Source organism: Pyrgilauda ruficollis, unplaced genomic scaffold (assembly GCF_017590135.1).
Source record: "Pyrgilauda ruficollis isolate IOZ18807 unplaced genomic scaffold, ASM1759013v1 scaffold62, whole genome shotgun sequence".
NCBI lineage: Eukaryota > Metazoa > Chordata > Aves > Passeriformes > Passeridae > Pyrgilauda > Pyrgilauda ruficollis.
Window position 1 is genome coordinate 1,357,690 of NW_024527933.1, and position 15,003 is coordinate 1,372,692.

Genomic DNA, 15,003 nt, shown 5'->3' on the forward strand with positions numbered 1-15,003 from the left:
AAAAAAAAAAAGGCTGAGCTGCAGCCCAGCAGCTCCTGGGAAAAATCCAATCGAGCTGAGGAGATTTCACACGAAGCACCTTCAGTGGCTGCCCTCACTCAGCGTGGCTGCAGGGACAGGTTCCACGCTGGGGATGCGACCCCGACTCTGCCCCAGGGAAGGCAAATGCATCCCAGACAGTGGAATCACAGCCCGAGGGAGCAGGGCTGGCCCACTGTCAGCAAGATGCTGCTCTCACACGGCCACAGCTCTCAGCTGACAGTTTTCTGCAGGAAGATTGAGCAAACCACAGGGAAGGAACATCCCTGTGGCTGGGCAGCATCCCAGCCCCAGGCACAGGCTGGCAGGGCAGCAGCATCATCTCAGGGATGGTCAATCCTGCTTGCTTTATCAGCCCTAAACACTTTTTAGGTACTTCAAAGATATTTAAAGCGAGCAAACAAACAAAAACAAACAGGCTGGAAAACATAAAAGCAAATTTTTTTTTTTCTATTTCAGTCTGATTGATCCGAGGGTTCAAAGATTCCTGTGAAGAGATGAGCTCAAAACTGCACTGAGGATGCAGAGCCCCACAATCAAAGCCCCACAGAGCTGAGCAGTGCTCAGGAGGGAGTGGGGTGCTGTGCCCACTGCAGAACACAACGTGAAGCAGGGCTGCCTCACACAGGGATGAGCAATCCCAGCACGGAGCCTCTGGAACACCAGACAAGCAGGGCAGCCTCGTGCCTACCACTCCTCAGCAGGAGATAGCAGAGGGGCAAGCCAGGCTCATTCTTTAACCCAAACTGACAAGAATTTTCCTGTAAATAAGCCTTGCTCCAGCTTGGTTAGAGAAAAGCTGATGCCCATTGCACATGTGGGGGGAAACAGATGTGCCCAACAGCCCCTCAGAGCTGTGAGACCACCTTGTACTCCAGCATTGCTGGGTTTGCTCCCAGTCAGGCTCAGGGCTGAGTCCTGCCCTGCCCTCAGAGCAAGCACAGCAGGGCAGTGGTGTCTGTGCTCCAAAACCAGCACAGGAACCCGGCCAGCAGCCAGCTCTGGGAGCATCCCCATGCCAACACCCCCTGAACACCTGCAGCCCTCCCCACCCACCTCCAGCTGCCAGCAGAGGCTGTTTCTTGTTTGCTGCCTCTGCTGCTGCCAGCAGGGATGGCTGAGGCTGATGAGAGCAGAAGAAAAGCAGCCCAGAGCCATTTCTCACTGTGGAGAGGTGCAGAGGGGGCCAGGGCTCCTGAGGGATCCCCTCCCAGCTGGCAGGATCCCCCAGAGGATCAGAGCATCCCCAGCCAGGCAGGGACCAGGAAGGGTCAGCTCAGTGCTCCCAGTCCACACTAGGAACTCTGCTCCTACAGAGCAGATCTGCAGCTTCAACTCATCTGGAAAAGGGCACCAGTGCTGTCTGTCTGCACCCCAGGACATCTCCAGAGCTGATTCTCACCCTGCTTGCCTTCACCCCTAAAAACAACCCCGTGGAGCCACAGCAAAGTCCTTCACTTCTCTCCAAAGGCAAAGCCTACCAGCACTCAACTCTTAGCTTGCAGTGTGTGAAAGAGAAGCAGATTTATTCAGGGCCACATTTTTGGTTGTTTGGAGAAGCAAAGCCAGCCCCTGTTTGTTTACTTCGTGTTCCAGCTCCTCTCCAGCTTCCTTCAGTTTGTTGCTTTAAGCTCTCTGTGTTTGCCTTTCTCAACAAGGTCGCTGCTTTCACAAGACTTCTGCAGCACTGCCCCACTTCCCCGGCCTCCAGCTTTGTCTTCTGACATCCAAATACTCTCAGAATATTAATTAAAATCATCAAGAGCTCAGCAAGGGGAGCCAGAACAGCAGAGGGAAACATCAGGCACTCCTTCCACCCCCAGAGCCCAGGGAAGGGCAATGACCAAGAAGGAACCTATGAAGGACACCACAGTGAAAACCTGATCCAGCCTTTGCTAGGAAGCTTTGCTTGATGAAACTGATGTGTCTTATCACATTTGCCTAACCAGAGGGTTTTAGCATCCTCAGGAATATGCAGCCATTTTGTAACCTTAAGCAGGAAAAAGAATCTGAATAAAAAAAAAAAAAATGGAAAGCTCTCCTCACCATGGGATTTGTCAACATCAAAAGGCATGGCTGGTTCAGAAGCCAACTCAAATCTCACCTCTCTCACCTGCTTCCTACTACAGAAACAGATGTTCCTCTGGCTGGAAATTGCTGCTATTAATAATATAAATAATTATGCTCTTCTAATCATTTAATAGGTGCACAGGAGGGTACCAAAATTTCTGGCAGTCATAAAATACATCTCCCTCCCCTCAAGGGCTCAGAGACACATTGGTGGCCTCTCCAGAGAGCTGGAAAGGATAAAAGCTAAGGAGAAATCAAGGAGTCAGGCTCCTGTCCACATCCCCCTGTGACAGCCCCTTCCCCACCTGTAAGGCACTGAGTGTTCAGCCAGGTGTGACCTCAGCCCACCAACACAGAGCTGATTTTTACCTCCCCAGCAGATTCCCAGGACCTGGAGAGGGGAAACGTGCTCTCGAGATCCTTCTCTCCCTGCACTGCAAATCCCAGCTGTTTGCTGGTGCTCCTCCCAAGAACACTTTGTCCTTCTCTCAACAAACAGCCCCAGCCTTGGGAATGTGAGCGAGAGCAGCACGGATTAACGGGGTCACTGCAACCTCCAGAGCTCTGACTGCAGCTGCTCAGCCCCTTCCCACCCTCCAGGGATCCCACACACACATCACTGCTGGCTCCAGATGTTAACACAGCACATCTGCATCTCCAGAGGGCACTGAGCAGCCCGTGGGCCACATCCACACTTCCTCTGACCCAGACACAGCACCAGGTTCATTTGAGGTTCATTTCCTCTCCCCCTTTCACAAGAGAGTAACCTGCCAGAAGGAATCCCCTGAGGAGATGCCAGGCATGAGTTCTGCAGGAGTTACAAGAGATGAGGTGCTCAGGGAGCTGGGGGAGCTGCTGTGGCCCTCCAGCATTTGAGGCAACAGCTCAGCTCCAGTGGGGCACAGCAGGACACGCTGGCTCCCTCACCACAGCTCCACTTGCCAGGAGAAGCTCCAGCACGAGGCAGCAGGTTATCAATGTGAGATCAACACAGGGCACACACAGAGCCAGCCTCTCCTCCCCTCCAGGGCCCCAGCATCATCCCCTCCACGTCAGTGCTGCCCACAGGGCAATGTGCCCCTGCCACAAGGTCATATTTAATCAGTGCACGCTCCTGGGATGCAGGGTGTGTGAATTCATAACTCTGCCCCAGCATGGAGCTGCCAGCTGGCAGTGCCCGTGCCAGGCACCACCCTGGGCAGTGCCAGGACAGTGCCCACGTCAGGCTGGCAGCACGGAGGTGAGCTGTCTGTGCTACCCTGCTCCCTGGCAGCACAGACAGAGACCCAGAGCCCAGCAAAGCCACTCTGGCTGCTGTGACCAAGTGTTGCCACATCTTCTTTCCAAGTTCAGCACTGCTGCAGGTGTTCCAAGGGTGAGATGTCACCAGTGTGTGCTGATGGTCCAAACTGCTTCCAGCCCCTGCCATGGGATTGTTACTGGGTGCTAATCAGAACAAGAGCAGACAAAAATCCCTGCCAGTCACTCCTGAAAGCCTCAGGTATCAGTCAAATCAGAGAAAAGAGCCCTGCAGAGCTTTAAAAGACACAAAAGCTGGCTTGCTGCATGGCACGTGGAATTTCATTCCCAATGCAGATTAATTCCATTAACTCCTTCTGTGCCCTTTTTTGGGGATCCTTCCCTGCCTTTGCAGAGCAAACCCATCACAGCCCCCTTTGTGGTGAAGGCACTCACTGCACAGCCTTATTCTGCTCTAGCATTTCCATTTCCTGCCCACTCGCAAACGCCTTCCCCTCCCCACACCACCCAATTCCTGAGACTTCCCAACAGCACCAAAACCCCAGGAACTCACCTTGTGCCTCGTAGCCAGAGTAGGGATGAGCTGCAGCCATGTCCTCCTCCCCGGGGCCCAAGCCAAGGGCTGCCCTGAGCTGGGCCATGTTCAGCTGGGCTGTCAGCTCCCCACTCCTGTCCCCAATCTGCAGCAGGAAAACCAACAGGGCAAGGGTTAAAGGCATGGGCTGCCACAAAAAAAACACCCCCAGCCAAGGGTTTGCCAGTGCCACCCCAAAATCAAACACAGAGACACCTAAGAGAGACACCTGAGAGACCACCCAGCTCTCCAGAACTATTCCCCAGTGATAATTTGGGAGAGTCTGTGCTCGCTGTGCTGCAGCTCAGTGCAAGGCACTGAGAGGGCTCAGCTCGCCCACTGCCACAGGACTGAGCCTAAATGTGCTTGTCTGGGCTGTCCTGGAGGCACACATGGCTTGGCAGAGAGCCCTGGAGCTCCCAGCCCCCTTCCTCAAGTATTTCCATAGTTACTGAGCACCAGACACCACGCTGCCATCAGCCACGTGGGCACGCACCAGGGCCCTGGAAGCCCTTCTCTCTTGGCTCCCAGCCATACAACTTCGAGTTGTTCCTAGTGATCCACCCACACAATGCTCCAAAAATTCTGTTTCAAGTCCACATTTTCCCCAATTCCCACCTCTCGCTGGCCCGAGGCTAAGGAAGCTGATGTTCCATGTTTGGACAGAGATCTGTCCAACAGCTCCTGCTACTTCAAACCAGGAGTTGTGGGACACAACGCTGGATCCTCCTCAGAGTTTAACCCAAGCAGAGGGCTGTGCTGCACACCACAGAGGTCACCCAGAAACAGCCTCTGATCCCCAGAGCAAGAGCAGCCTGTGTGACAGAGGAGGACCTTGGCTGTTCCCCTGGAGAGGCCAGCTCCTGTTAAATGCCTGGCAACAGCTCTTTTGTGTCCCCTGCCACAGTCTGCAGCACAGAACAAAACCATAAATCCCCACATTATTTATGACAAAGCCCCAAGCTCCAGTAAAGGGAGGCAGATCAAAGGGCTTATCACCAGGCATAAATCCCCCTGCCAATTACAGGAGATTTGCTGTTGACATCATCTCCAGAGAAATTACTATGTCCATGTTAGGTCTTACAGTCCTTGATGCTCATTTATTAAGTGCTTCCCTGACTTCCACTCATTTCAGATCATCTCCAAAGCCTGTTAACAACCAGGAACAGACAGGCAGGACAATGACCCTGGGCAGGACCTGCCACACACCAGAGTAGAGCCCTGATTCCTGCCCCCAGCCTCCCAGGAGCTGCACTCTGAGACGACAAAAGTACTCCAGAGCAGTGGCCCAGAGCTGGGGCAGCTTCCAGGGTTTTTAGGTACATATCCTTTATTCCAGTGGGATTTTGTGAGTAACCTCTGATCAACCTGCAGCAGTTTCCAGCGTGGTTACCCTGAGCTGGCTTCATTTGGATTCAAATGCCACCATTAGTTTGTTGGGAAGAAGGTGATGGGAAGTGAGTTACGAACATCAGCATGAAAAGATTGAATTCACAAGGTTTCTCCCGGCCAAAATCCTGATGCTTGTCAAAGAGACAGTCTTTCCACTGCCCCATAATTCATGATGGGGGGACTTCATCAGGCACCTGCCAGGAGGAACCCACTCCTGACACCGCTGGAGCCACAGCCAGCACCCTGAATGACAACCCTGGGACCCCCCACCCTGCTGGGTGTCCCCTCCACCCCCAAAGGCCCCAGGAACACCAGGGCTGATCCTCCCAGGGCCCCTCAGATGATGTCTGGCTCTGAGGACTCAGCCCCAGCCTGAGCAGAGCTGGGAAAGTCTTAAAATGTACAGGGCCAAAGAACAGTATTTCTTCTGTGTGTCTGATAATTAAATCTGTAATTAGGCTGCTGTGTCAGCCCTACTTGGAGATTTAGCCAACCTAACAGACAGGCAGGAGAACACCCAGCACACTTACAGATGGTGATTTCAATAGTGCTTCAAGAGGGCAATTTCTTCATCTGGGGAACTAAAGAGGCCACAGCCGATTTCCTCAACACACAGCAGAGAGCAAACAGTGGAATTCTGGCTTTCTGCACCTCTGAGCCACCTGAAAACGGCAGGAAAGCTGCAGAGAGCTGGGCCAGGCCAAGGTGAAACCAGAGCAGCTGCACACACAACCCCCAGAGGGGTGGCAGTGTCACCCAGGGACAGCATCCACTGCACCAGGACACCGCAGCTCCAGCTCAGCTGGGATCTCCCTGTGCTCAGCAACGTGGGATCTCACACACTTCAGACTGCACAACACCTTGGCCAGCCAGGGGACGAGTCCCCAGGTCCTTTCTCACTCAAAACTGTGGTTAAGAGCAAACTACAGCTCACATTTGCTGTAATTAAGGGCAAGGCTGGGAGCTTCCCATCAAGAGAGTTTTCCAGCCAAGCTCTGCAGTTCCTACCACCACTGAACCAGCACAGAGAGAAGGGCTTTCCAGAGCTGTGAGAGCATCAATATAACTCACTGGCATAAAACAGCCTTGCTCTCAGCAGGGGTCACAGGTTCCCTCTGGTTTGCACCAGCTTCTCTTACCTCTTGGGAGATTTCCAGGTGTTTCCTTGCGAAGTGCAAAGCCTGCTCGTGGCTCCCCAGGGACACGTAGGCATTTCCCAGGCTCCAGCAGGCTCTTCCTTCTCCCACCCTGCAGGACAGGAAAGTGTCAAACCACAGAAATGCTGGGCAAAGCCCAGCAGGGCCTTTTGGAGAGCACTGACAGCCAGGCTCCCTGCTCTGCTTCCACCTCCACAGAGGTTCTACGCTGAAAATGAAGCGTGCTGGACATTTTCAACTCTCCTTACACTGGGGATGAAGAGCCTGGGAAGCAGGACTGCACCCACAGGGACAAAATGCAAGCACTGCAGCAAGGGCCAGGATGCTTTGGCTTCACTGGTGAGCCCCAGCCTGAGAGGAGAAGCCAAAGCTCCTGCCCAGCTTCCACCTCACACAGCCAGGGCTCCTCTCAGAGCTGCACGGAGAGAATGCAACATCCAGCTCTGGTTCATCAGCACCCAGAGCTGAAGCAGCAGGGAGAGAACGCTGCAGGCAGGCAGCAGCTCCAGCTGAGCCCCAGCACTGCATCCCCAGGGCAAGCACACAGCATGAAACTGCACCCAGAGGGGACAGGCACAGCTTTCCACGAGGTCTCCAGGGCACTGCTGCTGGTTTCCAGGAGCCAGGGAGGGAATGTGGAGCCCACCCTGGGCAGCCCAGACCCCCAGCCTGGCTCCCTGGAGCTCCAGCAGCTGTTTGCAGGAGCAGGCAGAGCCTCCTGCTCCCCAGAGCCTGCTCAGCTCTGCAAACGAGCAGATGTGGGGGGAGAAGGGATAAAAAAAGCACCTGGGGGCGCAGGGGGAGGTTCAGCATGACTGCAACTCCCTTTTCAGAGGTTTGGGCGGGTTGATCAGCATTCCACCGTTTTTCTTGTCACCCTGTTCAATACCTTCTGCTCACAGGGTGTGTTCCCAGAAATGCAGGAGCCCACAGGCCTGCACCCCCACAGCATGATTCACCCTTGGGTGGGATTGTGCCTGCCCTGAGCAGAGGCTGCCCGGGTGGTGGCACAGCTCTCCCATCCTGATGTCCCTGCTCCATCTAGTGGAGGACACCCGGGCTCCCAGGGAATCCAGCACCACGCTCAAGGAGCTGGCTGCAAAGTCACTTCAGCTGCAAGAGGGCTCAGGATCAGGATATTCAGCAAAAAGGAACCAACCTCTCAAAAAAAAAAAAAAATTAGAATTTAAGAAAAATTGAAGGCCGAGCCTTCTAAAGAACGAGGAGCAAGACCAAGATACATCATCTGCACACTCTCTATGCAACATCATCTCTACATGGAGCTTTCCAGCACCAACCCAGAGCAACAGGGCACAGTGGCACGTCTTGTGTGCCCCAAATACACAGCTTTTAAGGAAAATACAACTTTTGGGAATATAAGGGAGCTCTCAAGAGGCCCTGCTGGGATAACACAGCAGCAGCACTGGCAAGGCACTGAGCACGATGCATTTTCTTGAAGTACTTCTTGTTAGAAATCTCACTCAGCCCATACAGACACAGCACTGAGGGCACAATCTCCAGGTCTGAGTGACACGACAAAGGTGAGTGAGGTCAACTTTTTGACAGATGACTGGACTAAGGACTGGCTGCCAGAGATTTCTGATGCCTTTCAAGCACACACATCACTGGTGCTTAACCCCAGCAAGAGAGAACAGAAGTCAGAGAAGGGTCAGGGCTCTCCAGCCTCACCTGAGGCCCTCCCTTACCTGTCTCCCAGCTCTTGGGCTATCACCAGGTGCCTCAGGTGGTATTCAATGGCTTTCTCGTAGTCTTGAAGCAGTGTGCACGTGTTCCCCAGGCTGTAGCAAGCCTGGGCTTCCACTGCTTGGTCCTTGAGCTGTCTGGAGAGCTGGAGCGTTTTCCTGCAGGGAACAGAGGGAACCAGGAGCCCTGGTCAGTGCCAGGCCACAGGGAGGTCACCCCTTGGAGCAACACCCTGCATCACCCCACAGCAGCCCTGTGCCACCCTGTTCTTTTGAGTTCTTCTAAGCCTTCTGATGTTTGCATTCTTGAAATGAATTTTCTCACACACTTTATGTAAACAATTAATTGTTTTACATTCCTTTCTAGAGGAGAAACCTGATAGACTGTTAGTTTGTCCAGTGTCATTGGAGAGGTGGCATTTTCACCCTCCAATCCACTGTCACTTTTGGAAACCTATAAATGTTAGAGTCAGAAATTAAACTCCCCTTCTTTTACCTTGACAGTTCCAGCGTGTGTGTCATTTTAATTCCTGTCCTAGAGTGACAACCCTGCCACCCCACGTCCCTTGCCACAGCCCCTGGAGCTGAGGGGCTGGCTGTGACAGCTCAGGATCCCCAGGAAGGAGCAGCCCCTGGCACTCACTTGTAGTACTCAGCAGAGATGTCGAACCTGCCCAGGAAGATGTGGGCATTGCCCAGGTTGCTGTAGGCTCGGCGCTCGGCAGCCTTGTCCCCAAACTCCTTGGCAATGGCCAGGCGCTGCAGCAGACACAGCCCAGTCAGCACTGACCCCTCTGGCCCCTGCACTGACCCCCTGTCCCCAGCACTGACCCCTCTGTTCCCCAGCACTGACCCCTCTGGCCCCTCTATCCCCAGCACTGACCCCATCCCCAGCCCTGACCCCTCTGTCCCCAGCACTGTCCCCTCTGTCCCCAGCCCTGACCCCTCTGTCCCCAGCATCCCCTGCACTGACCCCTCTGGCCTCTCTGTCCCCCAGCACTGACCCCTCTGTCCCCTCTGCCCTGGGGATCAGCTGCCAGGGCTGCAAAGCTCCCACCCCAGCGAGGTGCTGAGCCTCCCTGGCAGGGTGGCTGCAGCAGGAAACCTCTCCCTCTTCTGCAGCTCAGCATCAGGAAGGGCTCTCGGAAAAGTGGGAGTGATGCTGCACCCCAGTGCTGTCCCCCCAGCATTGAAAAAACAGAGGAGCAGTGAATTTTCACCTTCCACTGCAAGGGAACTGATACACACTCTGCAACAGAAGCTAAATTGCATTTGAATTGGGGCAGGGACTTTGTCACCTCACCTCCCTGTAAAGCTTTGCAGAAAGTTATTATGTTCTACAAGCAGCATTTATTCTTGATCAACAGCTCTTTCAGCAGCTTAATTAAATTCATGGCTTGCATTTATTAAAATCTAGACTGAGACAAATTAAGAGCAGAAAAAAACCTCCTTGCTAGACCCAGCTGCAATTTGCCCTTGGATACCTCCTTTGGTTTCCAAGCCAACAGCACCCTTCCCTCAAGCTGCTCACGAGGTGCTGATGGGACTGGAGTAAGATTTGCTCAGTGTGAGTTGGTACAACAGGGCAGAGCCCGGGGCTCACACAGGAGGAGGAAAACTGCTGGGGGAAACATCTCCCTGTTCTGCTGAGCTGGGGTGAGAAGAAAATCTGCTGCCAGGCCAAGGAAGGGAGCAGAGGTGTCTCCTACCTCCTTGTGGAAGGCAATGGCCTCACTGAAGTTGCCCAGGAGGTACTGGGTGTTGCCAAGGTTGCCATAAGCCCGGCCCTGTGCAGCTCTGTCCCCCAGCTCCTTCACCAGGGACAGGTTCCTCCTGAAAGAAACCAGGCAGAGCATCCATGAGGCACAGCCCTGCAGGGGACAGAAAGGGAGGAGAGGCAGCCCTGGAGAAGGCATTTCCCTCCCAAGCACAGGTGACAGGCTGGTGACCTGTGCTGGACAGCCCTGGCAGCTGAAGCCAAGCTGGGGTGCAGGTCCTGCTGCCCTGTCCCCTCAGGCAGTGGGTGGCTCTGTGCAGAATCACAGCTGTGCTCACACAGCTGGTCTGATCCATCCCACACTAAATCAGAAATGGCCTCGCTGCAGCACCAGGGCCACAGGAAGAAGATTTCCCTGTCCTGCTGCAGGGAGAGAGGCCAGACCCACAGTGCCACGCCAGGGCTCTGCTCTGGGAGCCTCCTGGCATTTCTTTATCTTGCTTTTACCCCCTTCACACACTCAGCACACAGGGAATAGTGGAGCACTCATCACTGGCACATGTTCACCCCTTGGCTATGCTACATGCACCACTCCTTGGAAAAAGGGTGGTGAGCTGTTCATGGGCACTATCACATCCTCAGATACCACGGGAGGGATAAAAGATCTTAGCACTCTCTTCACTTAAAAAGCCTGTTTAAAAAACTGCATCACAAAAGCAGAACTCTGAAGCACAAGGAGAAAAACACAAGCCCCAAATTCTGGTGCTGACCTTCCCTGGTGGCACATGACTGATCTTTGAAATGATTTGGGAAAAGGAAGGTTGTGGCAAGTGAGACAAAGTGCAGATCCTCGAGAAGAACCAGGACTTCAAAGTGCCTCCTCCCTTGGGTGAGAGGGATGGAGACACACAGGGATCCATCCTCACAGAGGCCAGCAGAGAGCAGCAGGGGCCACAGGAGCTGCGAGTTCAGCTTCCCAGCACAGCTCTGGCAAGCAGCAGACTGTTGCACTTCATTGCATGATGACAATTCAACCCACAGAGTTTTACAAAGCCAATGCCAGCATGAATTTCAGCTCAGATTTTATAAAAGACCTTTCCTCACCTTCCTTGAGATTAATTTGCCAACACAGCTTGGCATCTCAGGGAAATATTCCTAATCTATTACAACCTGCAAATTCTCAGCCAGTGGCCCCATTCCCTGCAGGAGAAGGGGCTGGCCAAGCTTGGATACTTACTCATAATATTCTGAAGCTTTCTGTAGTGTGTCCTTGACCTCCTGAGGCAGGTAGCCCGGGTCCTGGGCCGTGTTCCAGGATAAGTGCTTTCCCTTTGCATGGTAAACATTCCCTATATTATAGAGAGCTCTGGCCTCACCTACCTAAAGGGAGGAAGAACAGGAAACAGCAAGGTATCACACTTCACATCCCAGCATGGACCTCCCACTGCTGGGCACAGATGGCCAGAACCACGAGCCACATTGTCCTTCCCCATCTTTCAGAACCATGAGCCCACATTGTCCTTCCCCATCTTTCAGAACCATGAGCCCACATTGTCCTTCCCCATCTTTCAGAACCACGAGGCCACCAAGTCCTTCCCCATCTTTCAGAACCATGAGCTCACCTTGTCCTTCCCCATCTTTCAGAGCCACAAGCCCACATTGTCCTTCCCCATCTTCACCCTCACAGCAGCAGATGTGTGATGGCAGCCAGAAGGGAGAGCTTCACCCTTCAGCTCCTCCCAAAGCCCACCTTCAGCAGATCACATTCATTGACGTGCAGACAGGTTATTTTCAAAGCCAGGAAATATTTCCTGCTGGAACCATTACCTTGTCTCCCTGCTCCCGAGAAATGTCCAGGTGTCTCTGGCAGCAAACCACAGCTTCATCAAACTGCCCCAGGATTTTCAGGGTATTCCCAAGGTTGCCACTTGCCTTGGCCTCTCCAATTCGGTCCCCAATGGTTCTACAAGATGAAGATGTTGAAGAGCTCAGAGACTTTTATTCACCAGCTGCTGGAGGTAGATTTAAGCTGCAGCTTAGCACAGACATCTGGCTGGAGAGCTTCCCACAGGCTCCCACAATTCTGAAGGCAGATCCCTGTTCCAAATTTGCTGTTTCAGAACTGTTCTAATGACTGCAGGTCATTGCAGGCAGTACTGGGGACAGAAGTGGACCCTGCTCTTGCTCCAGGCACCCTCCCACATCCACATCCCTTTCTCCATCTCCCTGCTCTGAAGGCAGCTGCCCCATCCTTGGTGAGTCCCAGGTTCTCCACAGGACAATCCCCCTCAGGGCCCATTTGGGATGTGTATTTCTGGGTTCAGGCCCCACAGAGCCTGCCCTCACTCAGGGCTGTGCCTGATGAGGATGAAACAGTGCTGCCACACTCACCTGGCCAGGGTGAGGTCGTGCTTGTGGTACAGCAGGGCCTTGGAATACTCCTTCAGGTAGAAATAGGCATTGCCCAGCTGGCTGTAGATGGCACTGAGAGTCTTCAGGTCCTCTGTCCCCACCTGCACTGCTGCTTCAAAGAAGGCTGCCCCAGCTTTGAAGTCTCCAGCCTTGCACAAGCGCTCTCCTTCCAGGGCCAGCTCCAGGCAGGATGCCTCCATCCTGCCAAAAACAAGGAAATTGTTTCTAGGGAGTGGCTGCAGTACTCCCACTCTGCTCTGCAGTGCTTACAGGGTTTGCTTCATTGCACACCTTGAATTTTTCCCCTGGACTCAGAACACAGGAGCATCCAGATTCCACCTTCCCGTGGGAGATGTCCCTGCCCATGGCAGGGTTCGGGATGAGAGGGTCTTTAAGCTCCTTTTCAACTCAAACCATTCTGTGATTCTCTGATTACAGACCACATCTGCAAGCAGACAAAGGCAGCCCCTGGGCTCCCAGCAGGATCTGCACAAGAAGCTCAGGGCTCCTGGCTCCAAGGCACGGAATCATCACAGCAGTAACACCTGCTTTCCTCCAGGTGCTGCAAAGCCACATATCCAGGACTTTATACCTGGACCATTTTCCCTGGGGTAACAGAGAGGGAAGCCAAATGGTAACAGGTTTTTCCTGGATACCAGAGAAAAGCCTGGACTGTGCAGATTTTCTTGGCTGAGCAGCTCCCAGCTCGGTGTCTGCTTTCCATTAACTGTCCTGCTGTCAGTTTTCCACAGGCACTCAGCACACTGGCCTCCAGGGCAGCTTTCCTCCCGTGCATTTTCTGACACCTTTGGCACTGGCACACTCCATGCTGTCAGAAAGAGCACTGTGAGCAGTGACACTGCTTCAAGAGACAGAAAACACTCCCCTCTGAGTGCTCCAAGCCCTCCCTAAGTCACAGCTGTCCCTGTTAGACCATGCCTATCCCAAGCTTACATTGGAAATGTCCAGCCTGCTGCAAAGCCAGCCCCTTCCCAAGGGGGATGGACACAGCATGTTCCTGCTCCTCTATCCTCATGCTTCTCTTTGCTCTTTTTCTGCTCAATTTATTTTTAAAAGTCAAAACTATCTAGGTCAAAGGTGGACATCTGCTGAGAAAAATACAGAGCTCCCTTGTCCAGAGGCAGAACAGCAAGGGTCTGTCAGAAGATAATAAATGCCCACAGGTGGTTTCCAGTCTGTTCTCAGCACTTGCAGGGAGTCTGTGGTACCCAGCCCAAGAGCACAACTTGCCCAGCTGACTCCTGGAGCAGTTTCCTGCTGAGCCCTGGGAGATGCTTCCCCAGAGCCACCCAGGAGCCCCAGCCCAGCCCTGAGGGGCTCTGCAGAGCAAGGACAACCTGCCCTGCACAGAGCAGCTCCAGGACACAGCTCCTGCTGCTCCAGCCTGTGCTGCCCCATCTCCTACCACCCACACCAGCTCTGCCTCCCCTGCCACCACGGGGCACAGGGAGGGGCATGCAGGACACACCAACCCTGACGTGCTCTCCTACAAACAGGCAGCACAGTGCTTGCTCAGCTGCCAGGAAACAGAATCACAGAATAACGAGGTTGGAAGAGACCTCTAAGATCATCGAGTCCAATCCAGCCCCAACACCTCAACCAGACCAACAGCACCAAGTGCCATGTCCAGCCTTTTTTTAAACACATCCAGAGATGGTGATTCCACCACCTCCCTGGGAAGAGCATTCCAGTACTTCACTATTCTTTCGATGAAAAGTTTTTCCTAATATCCAACCTATGCCTTCCCTGACGTAGCTGGAGACTGTGTCCTCCTACAAAGGCAGCCCCTCCAGGAGCAGTTCATGAAGTGCCTGAAATGCAAGCCCATTTCCCTGGCAGTCTCCCTGCTGATGTCCCTGCTCCTGTGGTTCCAAAGACACAACACCTGGCATCCTCCAAAGCAGAACAAGGAGTGGCCAAACAAAAGAAAAACAGCACAAGACCTGGTTTGAAACTCTCCCTCCAAACACACCTGTGACCTCTTCTGGCTCGCTGTCCATCTGTCCCCAAAGCCACCAGGTGACAAGAGGAGAAGGAGGTTGTGAAGCAGCTCCTGTGAGCTCCCACCTCAAACTCCCACACACAAACATTTCATTCCAAAGCAAAGCCCACATTTGAGTGGCTATCTTATTTATACAAGAAAGCTGCTTGTGCTGCCAGTGCAGCATTTGTCCCTGCCTCAGCTTCTGTTTGACAGCAGGAATAAAAATATTAGGATCAAAAACATTTAACTTCTCTCTGCTGATCCTCTGGCTAGACCACATGAAAATTAGTAAGAATGAGTTTCTACCCAGGGATCCCACCAAAATTTCATCAGTCCCAAGGTACATCCATGGTTTGTAGATCCTCCATCATCTTCAGGTATTGACAAGTCTCTGCTGATACATCCCAAACAAAAGGAGCTTTGGGACTGAAGGCAGACAAGAAACAGCTTGTACTCAAATCAGCAGGATTAACTTCAGCCAGCTCAGTGGGGATGAATCTTGAGAGGAGCTGAAATGCAGCAATGAGCCACTACCACTGGAGTTCATGTTGGATTCCAGTTAGAAGGTGGCAGAGACAGAAGCAAACTAATTTGAACTCCAATTTCAACCCAAACAAAACTCTTTCCAATATCCAGGTTGTCTTTGAGCAATTGAGTTCACCAGCTGTAAACAG

The 15,003-nt window shown here is 53.2% G+C and overlaps 1 protein-coding gene across 3 annotated transcripts in view; it reads right to left on the reverse strand.

Annotated features, from left to right (window-relative positions):
* The window catches only part of GPSM1 (G protein signaling modulator 1), a 64,074-nt gene that overhangs the window by 30,809 nt on the left and 18,262 nt on the right, over nt 1–15,003 (reverse strand). For all 3 annotated transcript variants that reach the window (XM_041483878.1, XM_041483879.1, XM_041483877.1), the window contains exons 2-9: nt 12,304–12,525; nt 11,740–11,875; nt 11,150–11,292; nt 9,905–10,028; nt 8,839–8,954; nt 8,199–8,354; nt 6,475–6,583; nt 3,923–4,049 (exon numbers count right to left, since the gene is read on the reverse strand). In XM_041483878.1, coding sequence (XP_041339812.1) covers nt 3,923–4,049; nt 6,475–6,583; nt 8,199–8,354; nt 8,839–8,954; nt 9,905–10,028; nt 11,150–11,292; nt 11,740–11,875; nt 12,304–12,525 — 1,133 coding nt within the window. The remainder of the gene's footprint in view (nt 1–3,922; nt 4,050–6,474; nt 6,584–8,198; nt 8,355–8,838; nt 8,955–9,904; nt 10,029–11,149; nt 11,293–11,739; nt 11,876–12,303; nt 12,526–15,003) is intronic.